Source organism: Ovis canadensis, chromosome 17 (assembly GCF_042477335.2).
Source record: "Ovis canadensis isolate MfBH-ARS-UI-01 breed Bighorn chromosome 17, ARS-UI_OviCan_v2, whole genome shotgun sequence".
Classification (NCBI taxonomy): domain Eukaryota; kingdom Metazoa; phylum Chordata; class Mammalia; order Artiodactyla; family Bovidae; genus Ovis; species Ovis canadensis.
Window position 1 is genome coordinate 62,248,146 of NC_091261.1, and position 19,932 is coordinate 62,268,077.

A 19,932-nucleotide genomic window follows, 5' to 3' on the forward strand; every position below is an offset into this window, starting at 1 on the left:
TATATTCAAAACATAATGCAAGAGAATATGAAAAAGAATGCATATAAATGTATAATTGAATCACTCTGCTATACAGCAGAAATAAATACAACATTGCAAATCAATTATACTTCAATAAATTTTTAAAAATAAGCACTTCAAATTGTAATTCAAATAAAGACTTCTATTTGAAATTATTCTTCATCACTACTTGCCTCGAAGAGCAGGGCACAGTGCGCTTGAAGCCGAATGCGCTCACCATTGGCCAGCGTCAACAGCTTGTTGTCATCCATCACAGAATTCATGTTCTCCACCCACAGGGCATCCACATCACCATCGAATAAAATATACCTGTGGCAATCGGAAAAAAGTGAGCCATGGCACCTGGAAGGCTTCCCATTATGCAACTTGGTGTAACCTCCCCATTCATGTTGAACACCTTTTCCCAGGGTTTTCTAACCAGAACGTGAGACAGAGCAGCCTACTTGGTCCAGAGATTTGACCTAATAAAATAACCATCATGTCCCAAGCTCACATCCCTGGCCTTGAGGCAAGCTCTTCCCTCCATTCCCTGGACCTCAGCTTCCTCCATGGTAAGCTGGGGACCAACGCAGTCAAGGAGAAAAAATTACATAAGACAGAAACAGTGCTGAAGTGGTACCTAGAGCTTCACGAGCAGAGCCTTCTGAGTCTACCTGCCTCCAAGCATGAAACTACATACAGTACTACACATCAGTTGTTTACTTGTAAGTTTTGGCTAATTCATTACAAATCCACCCAGGCTCTTCCCTCCTTACACAGATACTCACTTTCGCTCCTTCTTATCCGTGGGCTTGTTGACCTCCCGGAAGATGTTGGACAGCACCCCATCTGTCCAGTCTCGGGTGGTGGGATCCAGGATGCCATACAGCTCTATGACACTCATAGCCTTGGGGTTCAGGATATACAGCTTTGTCACCAGCCCAAGCCTACATAGAATGAAAAGCCTCAGCCAGGACTCAGGCAGACTCAACGCATTAGAACAATCCAGGCCACTCATGTAGGGGGTTAGATTTTGGATCCGATCCAAAATTTAACATGCAAACCATCCAAACCCTGCTCTGGGCTTCCCATTTTCTGTTAATGGTTTTTACTAATGTCAAGGGTGGGGGGCTTTCCTGGTGGCTCAGATGGTAAAGAATCTGCCTGTGAATGCAGGAGACCCGAGTTCAATCCCTGGATGAGGAAGATCCCCTGGAGAAGGGAATGGCAACCCACTCTAGTATTCTTGCCTAGAGAATTCCATGGACAGGGGAGCCTGGTGGACCACAGTCCATGGGGTCAAAAAGAGTCAGACATGACTGAGCAACTAACAAAGGCAAGGGAACCACCTTTCACCAGACATGTGGCCCCAATACAAGCGAGGTCTGAACTGATAACACGGCTTTGATTTTGGGGGCAACAGATGCTAACCTTCATATGTATTTCATCTCTGTGTATTTACATATTCATGCATATGGCATATTTATGTAAATATTTCACAACTACTGTATAAGAGGCAACAGTCATCAGGGTAACATAAAACCTTTGAACTCATGATGTTCAATCCCTTGTGTTAATAGAAAGACATCCACTCTGCGTTGTTATTTTTTAGATATTTATTTATTTATTTGGCTGCACCAGGTCTTAGTTGCAGCACATGGGTTCTTTTAGTTGAGGCATAGAGGATCTAGTTCCCTGGCCAGGGATCGAACCTGGGTCCCCTGCATTGGCAGCTTGGAGTCTCAGCCTTTGAAACACCAGGGAAGACCCTGAGTTGCTTTTTTTATAAATCACTTAGACTTATATGTAGGGGTATTTCCTACTACAATGCCTGTAAATGCCCATGGTGCTGAGGGATTAATTCATCCACAGAAAACTGAAGTTCACATGAACCATAGTTCATAATTAACAAAGTAAAGAAAAATAATAGTGGCATACTGATACATCTATACATAATAGTTTCATAAATGATCTAACAATGAATTAATTAAAGAATAAATACAGGATGGCTATGGAATAAAATCCTTACAATCAGTAAGCCACGGTCCAATGGTTTTCTCATGAAAAATACAAGAAGGAATATGAAGAAATGACACACTCATTTTACAAACTTTTATAAACTATAAAAGATGTTATAGACTATCTAGACCTGGTAAAGTCACAACAATTATAAGGCTTGATTTGGATTCTTGCTGGAACATCAGCATGTATTGAAATCTTTCTGCAATGTAGTGTCGCACGTGTGCTAAGTCGCTTCAGTCGTGTCCGACTCTTTGAGACCCTATGGACTATAGCCCACCAGGCTCCTCTGTCCATGGGATTCTCCAGGCAAGAATACTCGAGCGAGTTGCTACGTCCTTCTCCAGGGGATCTTCCTGACCCAGGGAACAAACCCGAGTCTCTTATGTCTCCTGCACTGATAGATGGGTTCTGTACCACTAGTGCTACCTGGGAAGTGACTGCTTAGGAGAAAAGTGAGAATCAGAAACTCATTTTCAGTTTAAGAGTATTGATTGATTCACCACAGGTCTTTGTGACATTCTATACTAGGAGTGTGAGGTCACTTTTTCCTTCAAGAGATACAGCTCTTGCAAGGCTGGCAAGGACAAGGCATTTAGGGAGGTGACTTTCTTTCCTGCCACTCTGATACCATAACAGTGTCACATAATGGTGTGGGTCCTGGCTGACTTTAAAGGAATCTGAACGTCAAGAAAATACAACCTAAGCTAATTTTCAAAACCTTATAAGATAGCTGGTGAAATAATCATTTCATAAATAAACCTATTTACAGCCTGATGGACAAAAGGCTCACTGTTTTGCCTTCTAAAATATATCAACTAAATCAGCAATGAAACAAGTTAAGATGCTCTGGTTTGGGGACTTCACTGGTAGCCCAGTGGTTAGGACTCCATGTTCCCACTGCAGGGGGCAAGGGTCCCATCTCTAGTCAGGGAACTAAGATCCCACAAGCCCTGAGGCATGCCCCTCCCCAAAAAGGATGCTCTGGGCTTAAAGAGGGCTATTTGGGACCAATGTAATCTCCCAGGAAATCAGAGTACAAAGTGGGATGAAGTAATATGCCACTGATCTCACCATGAAACCACCCTGGCAACCAAGCCCTCCCCACAGACACCCTTACTCACTTGGTCTGGGCCTGACACAGAGCGTTAATGACCACGGACTTGCCCCCTCCCGTGGGCCCCACCACCATCGTCGTGTGGCGAGTCAACATGGTCTCGTACATCTGAACCACCTTATCCACCTGGGGGACAAACATTGGCAGCTGAGTTAAAACATACCTTCTTGTTAAAAACAGGTTTATTGAGCTAGAATTTGCATACTGTACAATTCACCCATTTAAAGTGTTTCAGCAATCTAGTGGCTTTAATATATTTGAAAGTTTGTGAAACCATCATGACATTCAATTTTAGAACATTTTCATCACTCTCCCAATAAAACCCGCATGCTCATTAGCCATGTCTACCAAGCCCATTGCCCCCAGCTCCAAGCGCCCACTTTCTGTCTGTATGGATTTGCCCATTCTCAACATATAAATGGAATATAGCAATGGAATCATGCAGTATGTAGTCTTGGGTGTCTGGCTTCTTTCACTTAGTATCGTGCTATACACTAACATCAGGGTAGCCTGTGTCAGTGCCTCATTTTTTTTATGGCCAAATAATATTCCATTATATGGATGGACGACATTATGTTTATCCCTGCATCTGTTGTATGATTTCCACTTCTTGGCTATTATGAATAACACTGTTATGAATATTTGTGGACAAGTTTTCATGTGGATAAATACGCTCTCATTTCTCTTGGGTTTATACCTAGGAATAAAATTGCTGTATCATATGGTAACTCTGGGCTTCTCAGGTGGCACCAGTGGTAAAGAACTTTCCTGCCAATGTAGGAGATGTAAGAAGACCTGGGTTCGATCCCTGGGTTGGGAAGATCCCCCAGAGGAGGGCATGACAACCCACTCCAGTACTCTTGCCTGGAGAATCCCATGGACAGAGGAGCCTGGAGGACTACAGTCCATGGGGCTGCAAAGAGTCAGACATGACTGAAGTGACTCAGCATGCATGCACGCAAGGTAACTCTTAAGTTTCACTTTTTGAGGAACCATCAGACTTTGCTGAAGTGGCTACACCATTTTACATTTCCAACCAAAAAACACATCTCTTTAAAAAACTCCCTGTAGAGGAAACCACCAAGGCGAGGAAAATTGCAGAGGGCTCTCTCATCTGTGGTTGGTACCCACTCCCCCTGCCTGAAACCTCTGGGCAGCCTGATGGCCCAAGGTGGCCCATCTAGAGGCAGTCATTCCGACCCTGCAGTTTGGGGAGTTGACACCCTCAGCAGAACACTTGAGCATTAATTTATGGCCTACAGACAACATATACAACCTCACAGGTTTCAGGTGATCAAAATTCCATTTGTAATATCTAATTTAATTTTTTTGTAAGTATGACTCTGGGGGAAGAAAGGAGGGGAGGAAGAAAACCTTAGATGATCGAACTCCCGCTCCCCAAAAAACACTTATCTGATCATATTACGCCAGTCGGAAGGTGATATATACATACAACGGCATATTGCTTGGCCTTAAAAAGGAAGGGAATTCTGACACATGCTACAACATGGATGAACCTTGAGAACATGATGCTCAGTGAAATCAGCCAAACACAAAAGGACAAATACTGTATGATTCCCCACATATAAGATTCCCAGAGGAGTCAAATAGAGTAGAGGTTACCAGGGGCTGAGGAGGGGGAAATAAGGAGTTATTATTCAATGGGAACAGAGTTTCTCTTTTTCAAAATGCAAAAGTTCTGGAGATCTGTTTTACAATGACATAAATATACCTAACATCACTAAAAATGGATAAGATGTAAGATAAGATGGTAAATTTATGTTGTATGTACTTTATCACAATAAAAAATGGGGGTAGGGGTGGGGAATGGTTAAGACAGGAAATTTTATGTGCATTTTACAATTTTTTTTAATGAAAAAAAAATGGAAAGGACCCAGAGAAAGTCAGTGAACTCTCATCTTCAGCACCACTTTACCTGGACAGGTAGGATGATGTAGCCATTTTCCTGAAGCACCTGTTCCACGGCATCATTGAAATCAGGGTAGCGAACCCGAGGGCAATCTAGTCCAGGAAACAGATCAGAGATCAAACCAAGGAAGAGAGGCACGTCTTCAAACACGAACTTGGGTAGGTTCATGTCTCGAAGGGCCCTCATCAACACCACATCCTGCATGGAATGAAACACAGGTCTTCAGAGACATTTCCAGAAGACCCCAGGGCTCGTCCAAAAATAGTCTTATGAAATAGACAATGAAATCTTCCATGAAATATAAAACATAGAGCACTGCAGGTAGAGTTTCTGGAGAGACACGTGAGTCTGTTGCCCACAGAGCAGCCTCCATTGAGCTCTGTTTTGGAGGAAGCCCCATGTGAAAGAAACATGACTGTTCCTCTGGCTTTTATTGCAAAGAGGAAAAACACTCATGTTCACGCTTTCTTGAGAATTTTGTTCCCCACCCCGCCATCACACCACCCTGCAATTGTAGATCGATTATTATCACTGAAGTGTTACAAACACTGGTGCTGTGAAGACAATGAACTTAACTAATAAGTCAAATTAGAAGAGAACGATATAATGAAGGAGAGACCAAAGGAAGGCCAGACAGCTAAATGAAGTGACAGCTAAACATGAAGCTTTTTCTTGGGCTTCCCTGGTAGCTCAGTGGTAAAGAATCCACCTGCCAATGCAGGAGACAGGGGTTCAATTCCTGGTCCAGGGTCCCACTTGACATGGAGCAATTAGACCCAGGTGCCACAACTATTGGGCCTGTGCTCTAGAGCCTGGGAGCCGCAACTACTGAAGCCTGCATGCCCTAGGGCCCATGCTCCACAAGAAAAGAAGCCACTGGAATGAGAACCCCAACACCACAACTAGAGAGTGGCCCCCACTTGCTGTACCTAGAGAAAAGGCCCATACAGCAATGAAGCCCAGCACAGCCAAAACCAAAGTTTAAAAAAGAGAAAGACTTCAACAAATAAAACTATATGAAAAAAGGAAAGCTTTTTCTTGATTGACCTGTGCTCCCTGGCACTTCCATCCCAGCATTCGTTCAATACCCGTGAACCTAATAAAAACCCAGAGAACTTAGCGCACGTGGCCCCTACCTCCCGAAGCTCAGCAGAACCTCTCTTCAGTTCACCAGCCATCACCAATACCGATTTCAGGGCTCTGAGTCCAAAATCATAATGATGTTGCTTGGAGAGCTGCTCCCGGGCCAGCTTATACAGGACAGTCATCTTTTTGGCCAGAGTCTTTTGTGATAAAAGATATTGAAAAAATACATGAAGGAAATGCCCTGAAAATACTGGAACATTATGCCACAAAGAAAAGTGACATAAAGATGTTCAGGTGAAGCTGCTCTACAAACAGATACAAGCAAGATGCTCTTGCCTGTAACAAATACCAGGACGGGACCTTCATTTTTCACAGTGACAAACCTAGGACCTAATTGAAAAGTACACCAGCCTTAGTAAAGTTGGATGACAGTCCTTGAGTGCCAAGGAAAATCTTAACCACCTTGAAGAACAGAACTCATCCAGTGTTTTAAATCATGGCAACTATACTCAGAAACTGGATTCCTTTGAACTAAACGTGTTATTAAAGTTTTCTTGTAACCATTTTTGAGGATGAGTCATTCACCTGGTCTACATCGATTCAAAACCTGCTTGTCCCTAGGGATGGCATGGGGAGTTTGCACATAAAAACCGAGAACCAGTGATCTCTCCTCTCTGGCTCACAACCTAGACAAGAGGATTGCCAATAAAAGCCTTCACCAAAAAACTGCAGAGAAGCAACCTAACAATCCTTTAGTTTAAAAATATTTGCTATTTTGCAACTTTTCCAGAACCTTCTGTGGAAATGTATGTGTACCATCTTTTTATATACATTTTAAGACATGATAAAGGCATTATCCCTATATATTTTTGCTTTTGTTAAGAAAAGTTGTTTGTTTGTTGTTTTTTTGCTCATAGCTTACTTTATTTTTTGAACTTTTAATTTTTATATTGCAGTATAGCCAACAACGTTGTGATAGTTTCAGGTGGAAGGCAAAGGGACTCAGATATACATATACATGTCTCCATTCTCCCCCAAAATCCCCTCCCATCCCAGGCTGCCACATCACATTGAACAGAGTTCCCCGTGCTGTACAGTAGGTTATCCATCTTAAATATAGCAATATATTTTTAAAGCCACATAGGGCATGAGGCTTAGTGAAAAAAAAGCCCACCTCAAAGGGTTACACGCTGTATAATTTCATGCATAGAACATTCTAGAAGTGATGTAATTGTAGTGATAGAGAATTACTGGCAGTTGTGAGGTAGAGTTGGGGGCAGGGTGCCACCACTAAGGGGTGACATAAGGAGTTTTTCTGTGATAATGAGACAGTTCTGTGTCCGGATTGTGGCTCCAGTTGTTCTATACATGGGATTAAATGTCACAGAACTAGACACACACACGAGAGAGAGAGGGAGAAGGTGAAACCTGGTGAAACCCAAATAAAGCCCATACGTGAGTTAATAGCATTGTGTCCACGTAATTTTCCCAGATTTGAGGGTATCACTGCGGGAAGCTGGATGAGGGGCCCCTGGAGCTCTCTGGACTCTAGCCCCCACCTCCTGTGAGTCAAATGGTTCCAAAATGAAAGTTGTCATTTTAAAAAGGGAGGGAGAGGACCTCCCCAGTGGTCCAGTGGCTAAGACTCTACACTCCCAATGCAGGGGGCCCAGGTTCAATTCCTAGCCAAGGAACTGGAATCCCATATGCCACAACTAAAACCCAGTGCAGCCTAATAGATAAAAAGAATACAAAAAATTAATTGTTCCCAAAGCATCTATCATTCTTTGTTTAATAAATGGGAGGGAGAGAAACCAAGCAAAACTATTTGAAGAGTCACACAGAACGAAAATGGCCCAGGCCCCAGTCTGAGCACAGACTCAGTTGGGGTCCGGGGCCACGGGGCACTGGGGGGGCCTCACCTTGGCCCAGAGGAAGCCCTCAGAGAACAGCATGATCTCGCAGATCTGCTGCAGGTCCGGCACGATCACCACCACCGGCCGGAAGAGAGCCTTCACCGACTCGGGCAGCTCCGTGCGACCTGCGTAGCCAGGGTTCATGGTGATGAAGATGCCCATTCTGGAGTCCAGGGAGATCTCTTGCCCTTCAAACTAGGGGACAAGAGCAAAGGAAGGAAGGGTTATGCTGCTGGCCAGCCTGCCAGGGGAAAGGTGACCTGGGGAGCCGTGTGGCTACTCGTTTTCACGGATAAAAAGCAGACATCACCATCTGTGTCTTGCCCCTTCCTGGTGATAAATGCAGAGTCCCCATGCTTATGACCTCAATGTTCTGGGTGTCAAGCCTCAGTCAACCCCCAAACTCTGATCCAAATCCAGGGTCTGTCGACTTAAAAACTAGTTGATGTTGGGAAAGTGTGCAGCCTGGGGTTGATTTGAGGTGCTGCAGGACCCCCAATGGGTCACTTACTCCCTCTGAGTCTCCATCGTCCAGAACACCCAGCCCATCAATTCGCACAGTGTGGATTTTCATTCATGTTAATTGTCATTTCTTTTCCCATTCCCACCTTCACCCCCATCTGGCTGCCTGGGTGTCACCCATACCTTTCCCACCAGAATCCAACCTCAGCATCCTTTGAGAAACCAGCCTTGGAACTTCCCTGGTGGTCCAGTGGCTAAGACTTTGAGCTCCCAATGGAGGGAGCCCAGGGTTCAATCCATGGTCAGGGAACTAGATCCAGCAAGCTACAACTAAGAGTTCATATGCCACAACTAAAGATCCTGCGTGCCACAACTGAGACCTAGCATGCCAAATAAATAACTAAATGTGTATATATGTATATATATATTTTTTAAGAAACCAGCCTTTGTCCTCCAGGTGCTCCATGGACTGACAAAGTACAGAAATCTCTATATTTTGATTCTTTTTTTTTAATTTTAAAATCTTTAATTCTTACATGCATTCCCAAACATGAACCCCCCTCCCTCCTCCCTCCCCATAACATCTCTCATAACAGACTCATATTTTGAGTCTCTTTAGCCTACAGTGAATTTCAACTATCTCAACTTTCCTCTCTACCAAGATTTTACTGTTTTGTTTCTTTTAATGGCCCATCAGACACACAAAAAACAGAATTCTTATTTTTATGAGGCCCAGGCTGCCTCTGACAAGAGGGCAGCCCAGCAGGTATCTGATGCTTCCCGAAGGATGGAGGCTGCTGTCTTATCTCCCAGATCTGCACTGAGACCACTGTCATCCATGCCTCAATGTCTCATGTGAGTCCCAGAGCATCCCCTGGAGATGACAGACAGGCCTGCTCTTAAAAACACAGCTTCTAGAAAACCAAATGCATTGTAGGTTCAATGTGTCTCCCATGGCAGTAGTAAGCTCAGTCCTAAAATGTTTCAGAACTAATGAATTAGAAGTCCATCTAGAACCTTCACTGGAATCCTCAAATGTTTAATAGGACCCACTTTACATAATCCTCTGACCACCAGCAACACTAAGGTCCAGGGAAAAAACAGGTGGGGTGGCCACAGAGGGGCCCATAACAGAGTCCTCACAGCCCAAGCTGAATTTGGTTCCTGGATCTTCCAGTGAGGCTCTGCGGGGTCTTGAAGGATGTATAGGAGTTTTCAGGTGAAGGAGGAAAAAAGGACAATTGCAGGCAGATAGGGATGCATTTGGTGTCCCAGGGTCTGATATGTCTGTGGAGCAAGTGTCCTAAAGCGACAAGGGTTGAAGGGCATGCAGAAGCAAGAACAGTAGCCAGAGGGACGGTAGAGCACGCTGGGACCACAGAGGGCCTCAGGGTAGGGAAACGGGTCAGCCACTCTGGTCCCTGCTGTCAGGGGACGCACCCTGGGCCACCTAAATTACATAAGATCACGTTTCTCCAAACTCTGATCCATTTTCATCTGATGTAACTTAAAGCAGATGTCCCAAACTTGAGTCTACAAATGTATTGTTGGACAGGGAGAGATTAGTACAATCTCAAAAAAAAATTAAAATTGCCTTTTCACTTTAATAACAACCTTAAAAATCTTGGTCATGGGACTTCTCTGGGGGTCCAGTGGTTAAGACTCTATGCTTCCAATGCAGAGGGTGTGGGTTCAATCCCTGGTCAGGGGACTAAGATCCCACGTGCTTCATGGTGTGGCCAAAAAATAAATAAATGTCCACAGAAATGGTTCTTATTGATCCAAAATGACATTCAAAAAAAACTTGGTCATTATAAATGCCCTAACTTTACTGGGTCTGAAGGCAAAATTTCTTGTTCATTGCAATAATTTCTACTGAAGACATTCTGATTCAACAGAATCTTAATTTCTCTTAAGTCACTTTTTCTCAAATTTGGGAAGTCATTAAAAACATCTTTTGACCTTGAAAGGGGACCTTATACTTCACTTACTTGAGAATATGGCCCTACCCATCACTATTAGTCATGTCTGTAATTTACTTTTTTAATTTATTTTTTGGCTGTCCCATGAAGCATGCAAGATCCTATTTCCCAACCAGTGACTGGACCAGTGCCCATTGCATTGGGAGCTCTGAGTTTTAACCACTGGACCATCAGGGAGTCCCATGTCTGAAGTTCTTAGATTATTACAGTACTTAATTATCAAAGATAATCACTGATCACTTGGGGAAACCCAATTATCTCCACATGAAAGCAGAAGTCAGGCAAATCTACATCTGGGGGAGCCTGGTCTGGATAGATGACTGTCCACCGTCGCATGTTCCCATCCTGGGGAGGATCTGGGCCAGCTTCACACTTATCCTCACCTGGAACGTGGTTAACTGATGGATCAGAGCATTTCTTATCGTCTGAATCTGGGACGAGATGACTGACAACACAGAGGCATCGATGCGATTAAACTCGTCGAAGCAGCCCCAAGCCCCACACTGAGCAAGGCCTGAGAAGATCTTCCCGACAGCCTAGGATGAAAGGAATGTCAGGACAAGGGCAATTTTCATCTTTAAAATCACAAGCAATCCACATATGGATACAATTTTCTAAATTAAAAGCAAACGATGATTATCAGATTGGCAGAGACGCGTTCAGCCAGCCACTCTACTAATGGATCTTCCTGGCAAGATTTCCAAGGCCTCTTGTGGGCCAGCTCCCAATCATGGGATTTCACAAATTCAGGATTTTTTTAATTTTAAAAAATTTTTATTCGAGCAGGGTTGATTTATAATGTCGTGTTAGTTTTTGCTGTACAGCACAGTGAATCAGTTATACACACACACACACACACACACACACACACACACACACACACCTCCATTGTGTTTTAGATTCTTTCTCCTATCGGCCACTGCAGAGTACTGAGTAGCGCTCCCTGTTCTATGCAGTAGGCCCTTATTAGCGATCTATTTTATATATAGTAGTATGTACATGTCCATTCTGATCTCCAGTTTATCCCTCCCCCTCCATAATCCCTGGTAACCATATCTTTGTTTTCTACATTTGTGACTGTAGTATTTCTGTTTTGTAAAGAAGTTCAAAGATTTCAAAAATTAAGGATTTTAATGTAAAAAAAAACTCAGATTTCTGGTTTCTCTTGAGATGCTGAAAAATCCAGCAATACTGGGTCCTCTCTTCTTGGTGACAATTGACCTAACCTGAACACCCGCGCCTCCTTCCAATGGAGCTTTGCTTTCCAGTTGCCACAGTCACCACCACTCTCTGTGTATGTCTGCTGTTTACTGATTTACACTATTCACCTGGCTCCAGTGGGCATTTAGTCTGAGACGCTTGCTCCACATGCTGCTAACAAAGAAATACATCCAAGTTCCCAGACTGTGATGGTGAAAGGTTCCCCACCTCCAGCTGTCACTATGTCACTTCTTGGAAGAATATGAGATAAAATGCTTTCACCCATGTCCTCCTTTGAGCTCTTGGCCTAGGAAGATGGCACTAGAAGTGATGTCAGGGTATCGACGGCTGTACCATCCTGAAAGCATCCCATCTCATCTGACCTTGGAAGTTAAGCAGGGTTGGGCCTGGTTAGTCTTTGGATGGAAGAAGTGACACCAGATCCTTACTTTGTAATCCATGCCTTCTCCGCAGTTGGTTACGACACAGAGCAAGCCCAAGGCTTTGGCCAGGTCCTTGGTGGTCTCGGTTTTGCCGGTACCTGCTGGGCCAGCAGGAGCCCCACCCAGATACATGGACAGTGCCTGTCAGAAGTCAAATGCAAAACATGTGTTGTCTGCCATGGAAGGAAAGAGGTGTCAATGACCAGTTCATGACAATCTATGTGGAATATATAAATGGTAATGGACCAGCTCACACTCACCTTTTCTGACAGTGACCCTGACCTCCACTGACCTCCACTGACCACTCCACCCCAACCCCCTGTTATACAGGGACCAGAAAACCAATGACTCCACAACATGCTGGACTCTGTATCCACCCTAGTAGTTCCCAGAGCTGAGTCTAATGAGAAGATGGACTTATGTGCAGGGAAGGATTCATTTTGCCCAAAGAAAGGTTTGGCCCTTTGTCTTTGGATCCTAGGAGCTGACCTCTAAGGCCCGAGTCCTTGTTTATCTGGGGACCTCGGGCCACGCCAGACATTATAACAATGTGATTTATGGTGGAAGCCCTGGATTACGTGGCATCAGCAAGTCAACTTCAAAAGCATCTGGAGACTAAGGTCAGTCATTTAGAGGGATCAGTCTTGTATGTATGACAAGCCCCTAGTTAAAACCCAAGGCTCCGTGGGCTTCCCTAGGCAGCAGAACTTCACACATAGTTGTTGGAGAAAATGATGCTGTCTGGACCGCTGAATTGAACAGGAAACTGAAGCTTACACCTGGTCTCTCCTAGACCCTGTCCTATTGCTAAACGCAGGCCTCCCTTCTCCCATCGCTGATTTTTATCTGTATCCATTTGCTATAAAAACCATGTTGTTGCTGTTGTTCCTGGTGTTTAGTCAAGTCGTGTCCCACTATCCATCACCCCCATAGCCCACCAGGCTCCGCTATACATGCGATTTTCCAGGCAAGAATACCGCAGTGGGTTGCCATTTCCTTCTCCAGGAGATCTTCTTGACCCAGGGATTGAACCCACACCTCCCCCATCGCAGGCAGACTTTTTTTTTTTTTTTTTTTAACCACTGAGCCACCTGGGAAGCCCTATAAAAGCCATAACCATGAGCACAAGGCTTTACTGAATTCTGTAACTCCTCTGAGCAAACTATTGAAACTGAGGGTGGTTTTGGGAGCCACCGGAACTTGAAACAGCCCAATCCCAAAAGGCAGCAAGTATGTCATATTCCAAATGGAACTTCTTTTACAGATTTTTAAAGAACGACCTTTACCGTCGAACCCTTTTACTATCAGCATTCGTTTCCCAGGGCTGCCATAGCAAAGTACCCCCAAGGTGTCTGGCTTAAAACCACAGAAATGTGTTCTCTGACAGTTCTGGAGGCTAAAAGTCTGAAATTAAGGTGTGAGCGGGGCCACACTGCCTCTGAAGACCTGAAGGGAGGCTCATTCCTGGCTTCCTCCAGTTTCTGGTGGCTCCAGGCATTTCCTGGCATGTGGCTGCGTCTCTCCAGTCTCTGCCTCTGTCTTCACATCTCTTCGTGCCTCAGTGTCCTCTCCTCTTCTTACACGGACACCAGGCATTGGTCCTAGGGCTCTAATCCAGGCTGTTCTCACCCCAATCCTTAACTAATTCAATCTGCCAAGACCCTATTTCTAAATAGGGTCACATCTGAGGTTCTGAGTGGACATGAATTTGGGGTGGGGAGGACACTGTTCGACCCAGTGCATGTGTGCTCAATCATGACTGACTCTTTGCAACCCCACTGACTGTAGCCCACCAGGCTCCTCTGTCCATGGGAATTCCCAGGCAAGAATACTGGAGCAGGTTGCCATTTCCTCCTCCAGAGGATCTTCCTAACCAAGAGATTGAACAGGCATGTCCTACCCTGGCAAGCAGGTTCTTTACCACCGAGCCACTTGGGAAGCCTGTTCAACCCAGTATACCATCACAGTTACTATCACACCTAGAGAAAAAACACATAACCCCAGGTGAATGATCCCCACCAGAGCCAGGCCGCCAGTCACCTGGGTGAGTGTCAGGTAGATCCGGTCTGTCAGGGGCGTGATAACCAGCCGCCCGTTCAAACCCATGTACTCGTAGCCGTAGCCAAAGGTCCCCGTGCACTGGCGGATGTTCAGCTCGTCTGGTTCCCGGTCCCAGTAAAAACGCAGCTGACTTTCCCATTCAAACTCCCGGGCCTCGAGAATGCTGGAAGGTGAGCAACGGGGCATAAGTGAAGAGGGAGAGAGCTGAGACGGAAGAGAAAGTAGACGGAGAGATGCTGAGAGAGGCCAGAGGATGACACAGGACAGATTTCGAGACACGAGCGCCCTGGGAGGTCCCCACCTGCCCCGGATGAAAGAGTCGACTATGTCACGGGCATGCACGTCTATGATGAGCACGGTGTTGTATTTCTTTCTGTCGTTCCTGCTCAAGTTCAAGGTGATCCGGGTGACCAGCTCGTCGATCTGCCGGTGCATCTTCTGGCCGTATTTCTTCATGGCCTGCTTCTCCCCCTTCTGCACTCTGCGGAAGACATCTTCCACCTCCCAGGTCCACCACACCTGGCTGGCGGCCAGCACCACCATCCCTTGGTACATGAGCATCCAGTCGACCCTAAAGGAAAAGCATGCCTTTATGAGATTTTCCCAGGATTGGAACTAAAAATGGTCTTGTTAAGAATCTATTTCTTCTGGGATGTCCTTGCAGTCCAGTGGTTAGGACTCCACACTTCCACGGAAGAGGGCATGGGTTCAATCCCTGGTCAGGGAACTAGGATCCCACAAGCATGGCCGAAAACAAAACAAAAAGGAATATTTGTTTCATACAGATGGCCAACCGGCACATGAAAAGATGCTCAACATCAATAATTACTAGAGAATTGCAGATTAAAACTACAATGAGGTATCACCTCACACCAGTCAGAACGGCTAGCATTAAAAAGTCTACAAATAATAAATGCTGGAAAGAGTGTGGAGCAAAGGCAATGCTCCTACACTGCTGGTGGGAATGTAAGTAGGTGCAGCCACTATAGAGAATAGTATGGCAGCTCCTCAGAAAACTAAAAATAGAATTACCCTATGACCCAACAATTCCACTCCTGGACATATATCCAGAGAAAACTATAATTCAAAAAGATACATGCACCCTGATGATCATCACAGCACAATTTACAATAGCCAAGACCTGGAAACAAGCTAATACAATGGAATATTACTCAGCCATAAAAAAGAATGAAATATTGCCATTTGCAGCAACATGGATAGACCTAGAGATTATCACACAGAGTGAAGTAAGACAGAAATAGAGTCACAGACACAGAAAACAAACTTATGCTTACCAAAGGGGGAAGGGACTTAGGTAGGGAAGAATAAATCGGGAGTGTAGGATTAACAGATACAAACTACTACACATAAGTAAGCCACAAAGATTAACTGTACAGCACAGGGGATTATATTCAATATCATGCAAGAACCTATAAAGAAAAATAATCAGAAATATACATATTTATGTACATATTAATATAATTAAATCACTTTGCTGTACACCTGAAACAAATACAATATTGTAAATCAACTATACTTCAATTAAAAAAAATTCTTTTTTGATCTGGAATAGGGAAGACAAAGTAAGAGACCAATAAACAAAGGAGATAAACCTCTTCGGGTTAGATAATGGAACTCCAGGCCAACGGAGACGTGCGCATGAACAGTTACAGGGGCGTGACTGTGTAAAAGAAGCCAGATCAGTTGAAAGACGTGTTTTTACAGATGCTTAAAAGTTATTTAGTATGATAGGCACATTATAAGAATTTTTAAATTTTTTAAAATTCCAACAAAAAAAATTGATTATCTCTGACCACACCTCCCATGCTTCCTTGCTATAATTTCCTGAGTGTCACTGGGCACCCTTTTCTATTCTCATACAAACCTGTATAAAGACACATAAATGGGGAGAAGGGGGTGTGATGGCTGTTTTTCCAAAACTGGCATCCGGCAACACAAGCTACACTGCACCTTGCTTCTCTCATTGACTAGTTCCAGAGGGCTTGCGTCTCAGTTAGGCATGCAGAGTATTTACACTATGGGAACTGGCATATGCTCTAAATCAAAGCTTATCTTCTCAGAGAGCTAGTTTACCAATACACCAATGAATGTATCTATATACACTCAATTACATAAAGCGATAAACCCATTTCTTATATGGCACAGAACCAAGAAGGATCCTAGTCAGACAAATACTATGCTCTGTCCTAATAATTCATTAAATAGACATTTTCAGTTTGCAAAATCAAAAAAGCAGCATGCAAAACCAAGAGGACAGTGTTCCCATAATAATAAAGACTTTGTATCGGCATAAAGGCCCTGCCAAATGTACTGCAACTCTCCTGGGAAGCTATCCAAAGATGCTCTGTGTGCTTTGGGTTGAACCACATAGTAAAGCCAGCCCTCTTAGTGACTGGCATGGTTTAGCTTGGTGCCTGGAAGTTCTGAGGCCACAAAATCAAAGAATGATTGAAATTCATCAACTATTCTAAAAACAACTTTGCCATTAACCTACACATAGAGTCCATCTTAATGAACACCTGGGTTCTGGTGAGTCACTGCTGCTACTAAGTCACTTCAGTCGTGTCCAACTCTGAGCGACCCCATAGACGACAGCCCACCAGGCTCCTCTGTCCCTGGGATTCTCCAGGCAAGAGTACTGGAGTGGGTTGCCATTTCCTTCTCCAATGCATTCACCAGGTTCTCACATTTGAGCTCAGAATTACCTGGGATCTTGTGAAAACCCAGTTCCTGGGGCCCCACCCTGAGAGTTTCTGATGTAGCAGGTTTGGGGTGGGGCTCAGGAAATTGCATTTTGACCAGGCTCCTAGGGGCCCTGATGCTCCCAGTCCATGGACCACAGTTTGAGAAGTGCTGTACACAGTAATCCGTAAAGAACACAGGTATCCATCAGCTAATTTAGCTATGGCAGGGAAAGAAAACCATTTGAAATGTCAGTCAGTATACTCCACACCCTGAAAATCGATCCCTTATTACCATTAATATAATAAAGTAACACAAATCACATTTACAGTCCTACCTGGTTTTGTCTTCACAGTATCTAAAAATAGCCTCTTTGGTAATTAGCCTGTTAGTTCTTCGCATTTCGTTCAAAACTGCTGTCATCCAATCTTCCACGCGCCCCTCAGCCCGGATGATCTTCCGGAACTCCATGACTTCTCCTTCTGCTGATATCATGGCAGATACCAGTTTTTCTCCACTGTCCCCGTCATGAAACCTCAGCAGCGCTATGTTGTCATACATCTGCAATACAGTGGGAGAGTACACACTGTAATACCTTCACTGGGTTCTGGAATCAAAGAACAGCCTGCAGTGCTTCATCACACATCAGGGCTGCCAGGATGCCAGCAACAGCACCAGAGACCCACACCAAATAGGTATCTCTTTAGCCAGTGACAAACGTTCATTGGGTAATTCCTTTTATCTGCACTGTGAAAAGGTCTGAGGCGGGCTGAACAAAAATGAATAAAGAGAAGATAGGTTCTCTCCCCACACTTGAGATTCTAGGATGTACATTGGGATGGAGAGGTATCCGGACACATGGACCAGCTGAACACAGGATGAGCAGAAGGAACAGCATGGTGATTAAACACTCAAGGGCTGAGGAATTAGAGACCTCGCAGGAATGAGGAATGAAGACCCCCACTGTCCAATCAGGTGTCTTTGACCAAGTTGCTTCTCCTCTCTCAGCCGAAAATAAACATAATTATGGCACCTACAAAATGCAGTCAAAGGATCAAATTAAATAACGTGCATGAAATGTCAGCTCCTCAAATGCTTGGCATTTGCTGGCTATCCTCATTGTTACTAATCAGAGTAATATTCAGGGAAAATGAGTCTTTTGGGGCTCATTAGATAAGACAAGGCACTCTGCAAATCAGACAGGAGGACAGAAAGGCAACAAGCTTTAAAAAATAAAATCAGAGGTTTACAAAAGGAGCTACCAATAGCCAAAGTATTTCTAACAACACATTTTTCTACAACAGTAAAATATGTGTTTATGAAAGCAGAAACAGAATATAAGCCTTCTCCCTTTGAGAAAGGAAAACATGCAAACTATAGCTCATACTTTGAGAAGGAAATCAGCATTAATTAAAGACAACACAGTGTATTAATCTTGCTTCCCAGGTGGCACTAGTGGTAAAGAGCACCTGCCAATGCAAGAGACGTGAAGAGACACCGGTTCGATCCCTGGGTGGGGAAAATCCCTCGTAGGAGAGCACAGTAACTTCAAGTATTCTTTCCCAGAGAATCCCCACGGACAGAGGAGCCTGGTGGCTACAGTCCATGGGGTTGCAAAGTCAGACGCGACTGAAGCAACTTAGCACACAGGCACGTATGCAGTGTACTAAGCAATTGATCCTCAGTACTTGATTTATTTGAAATAAAGTAATTGTTCCACAATGCTCTCCATCATGGATGATTTTGCCCCCAGGGACACTCAGCACTGTCTGGAGACGTTTTTGGTTTTCACAGCTGGAGAGGGATGCTTCTGGCATCTACTGGGTAGAGGCCAGAAATGCTTCTAAACAACCTACAATGCACAAGACAGCCCCCACCCCTGACATAAACACACACACACAGAGGAAAAAACTGTCTGGCCCAAAAGAAAATCAAAAAGAGAGTGGATGGACTTCCCTGGTGGCACAGTGGATAAGAATCCAGAAAGACTTCACAGGCCACGGAGCAACTGAGCCCACGCACAACAACTACTCAGCCCACGCTCTAGAGCTCTCAAGCTGCAGCTACCGAGCCTGTGAGCCACAACTACCGAAGCTCGTGTGCCCAGAGCCTGTGCCCCACAACCAGAGGAGCCACTGCAGTGAGAAGCCTGCACAGCATAACAAAGACTAGCCCCCGCTTGCTGCAGCTAGAGAATGCCTGCAAGCAGCAATGAAGACCCTGCATAGCCCAAAATTAATCAGTAGAGTCATTAAATGTATGTCATAACTGACTGTCTGCTGCACACCTGAAATGAACACAACATTGTGAGTCAGCTACATGCCAGTAAAAAAATAAATATCTCAAGCAAGGTGCCAATAGTGTCAAGGCTGAGAAACCTCTAAGGTGAAGGTGAAGGTGAAGGTGAAGGTGAAGTCGCTCAGTTGTGTCCGACTCTTTGCAACCCCATGGACTGTAATCTACTAGGCTTCTCCGTCCATGGGATTCTCCCGGCAAGAATAATGGAGTGGATTGCCATTTCCTTCTCCAGGGGAATGGCTGATACTAAACATAGAGCTTTGATGAGCTGACCAAAGATTATTCCTGGCGCTGCTCTGATTCTCTGTCATAAGAGACAGTTTTGTCTGCTGTGTTTCCTGCCCTTCAGTATCATTCACGGATACACGTACATTTATGTAAAAGTATGAAAACACAGGCTGGAAGGAATTACATCAAAGCCATGATAATGGCTGCCTTTTGAAAGTGGAAGCAGAATTGTGAACGGGGATGAAACAGAGAGTATGTCAACTTTATCTCCATAATTTTATCTTACAAAAAAAGAGACAAAACAAATATGACTAACTGGTAACAAGGGTGTCAGTTCTGCAGGGTAGATAAGGTTCTTTAGCCAACATCATCAGGCAGGCACTGTTCAAAGCACTTTACAAACATTAACTCATTTAATCTCTATCTTTATAAATGTGTAGAATTGGAGTTATGTGAATTTACAGGGAAGAAAACTGATGACCAGAGA

General features: G+C 44.3%; 1 protein-coding gene across 1 annotated transcript in view; it reads right to left on the reverse strand.

Moving 5' to 3' along the window:
• The window catches only part of DNAH10 (dynein axonemal heavy chain 10), a 166,163-nt gene that overhangs the window by 77,059 nt on the left and 69,172 nt on the right, over positions 1–19,932 (reverse strand). Inside the window, exons 30-40 of the mRNA XM_069557673.1 lie at positions 17,257–17,480; positions 14,518–14,787; positions 14,196–14,379; positions 12,162–12,296; positions 10,896–11,048; positions 8,075–8,263; positions 6,203–6,349; positions 5,073–5,264; positions 3,144–3,262; positions 789–947; positions 195–330 (exon numbers count right to left, since the gene is read on the reverse strand). Of these exons, the coding sequence (XP_069413774.1) occupies positions 195–330; positions 789–947; positions 3,144–3,262; positions 5,073–5,264; positions 6,203–6,349; positions 8,075–8,263; positions 10,896–11,048; positions 12,162–12,296; positions 14,196–14,379; positions 14,518–14,787; positions 17,257–17,480 (1,908 nt within the window). The remainder of the gene's footprint in view (positions 1–194; positions 331–788; positions 948–3,143; positions 3,263–5,072; positions 5,265–6,202; positions 6,350–8,074; positions 8,264–10,895; positions 11,049–12,161; positions 12,297–14,195; positions 14,380–14,517; positions 14,788–17,256; positions 17,481–19,932) is intronic.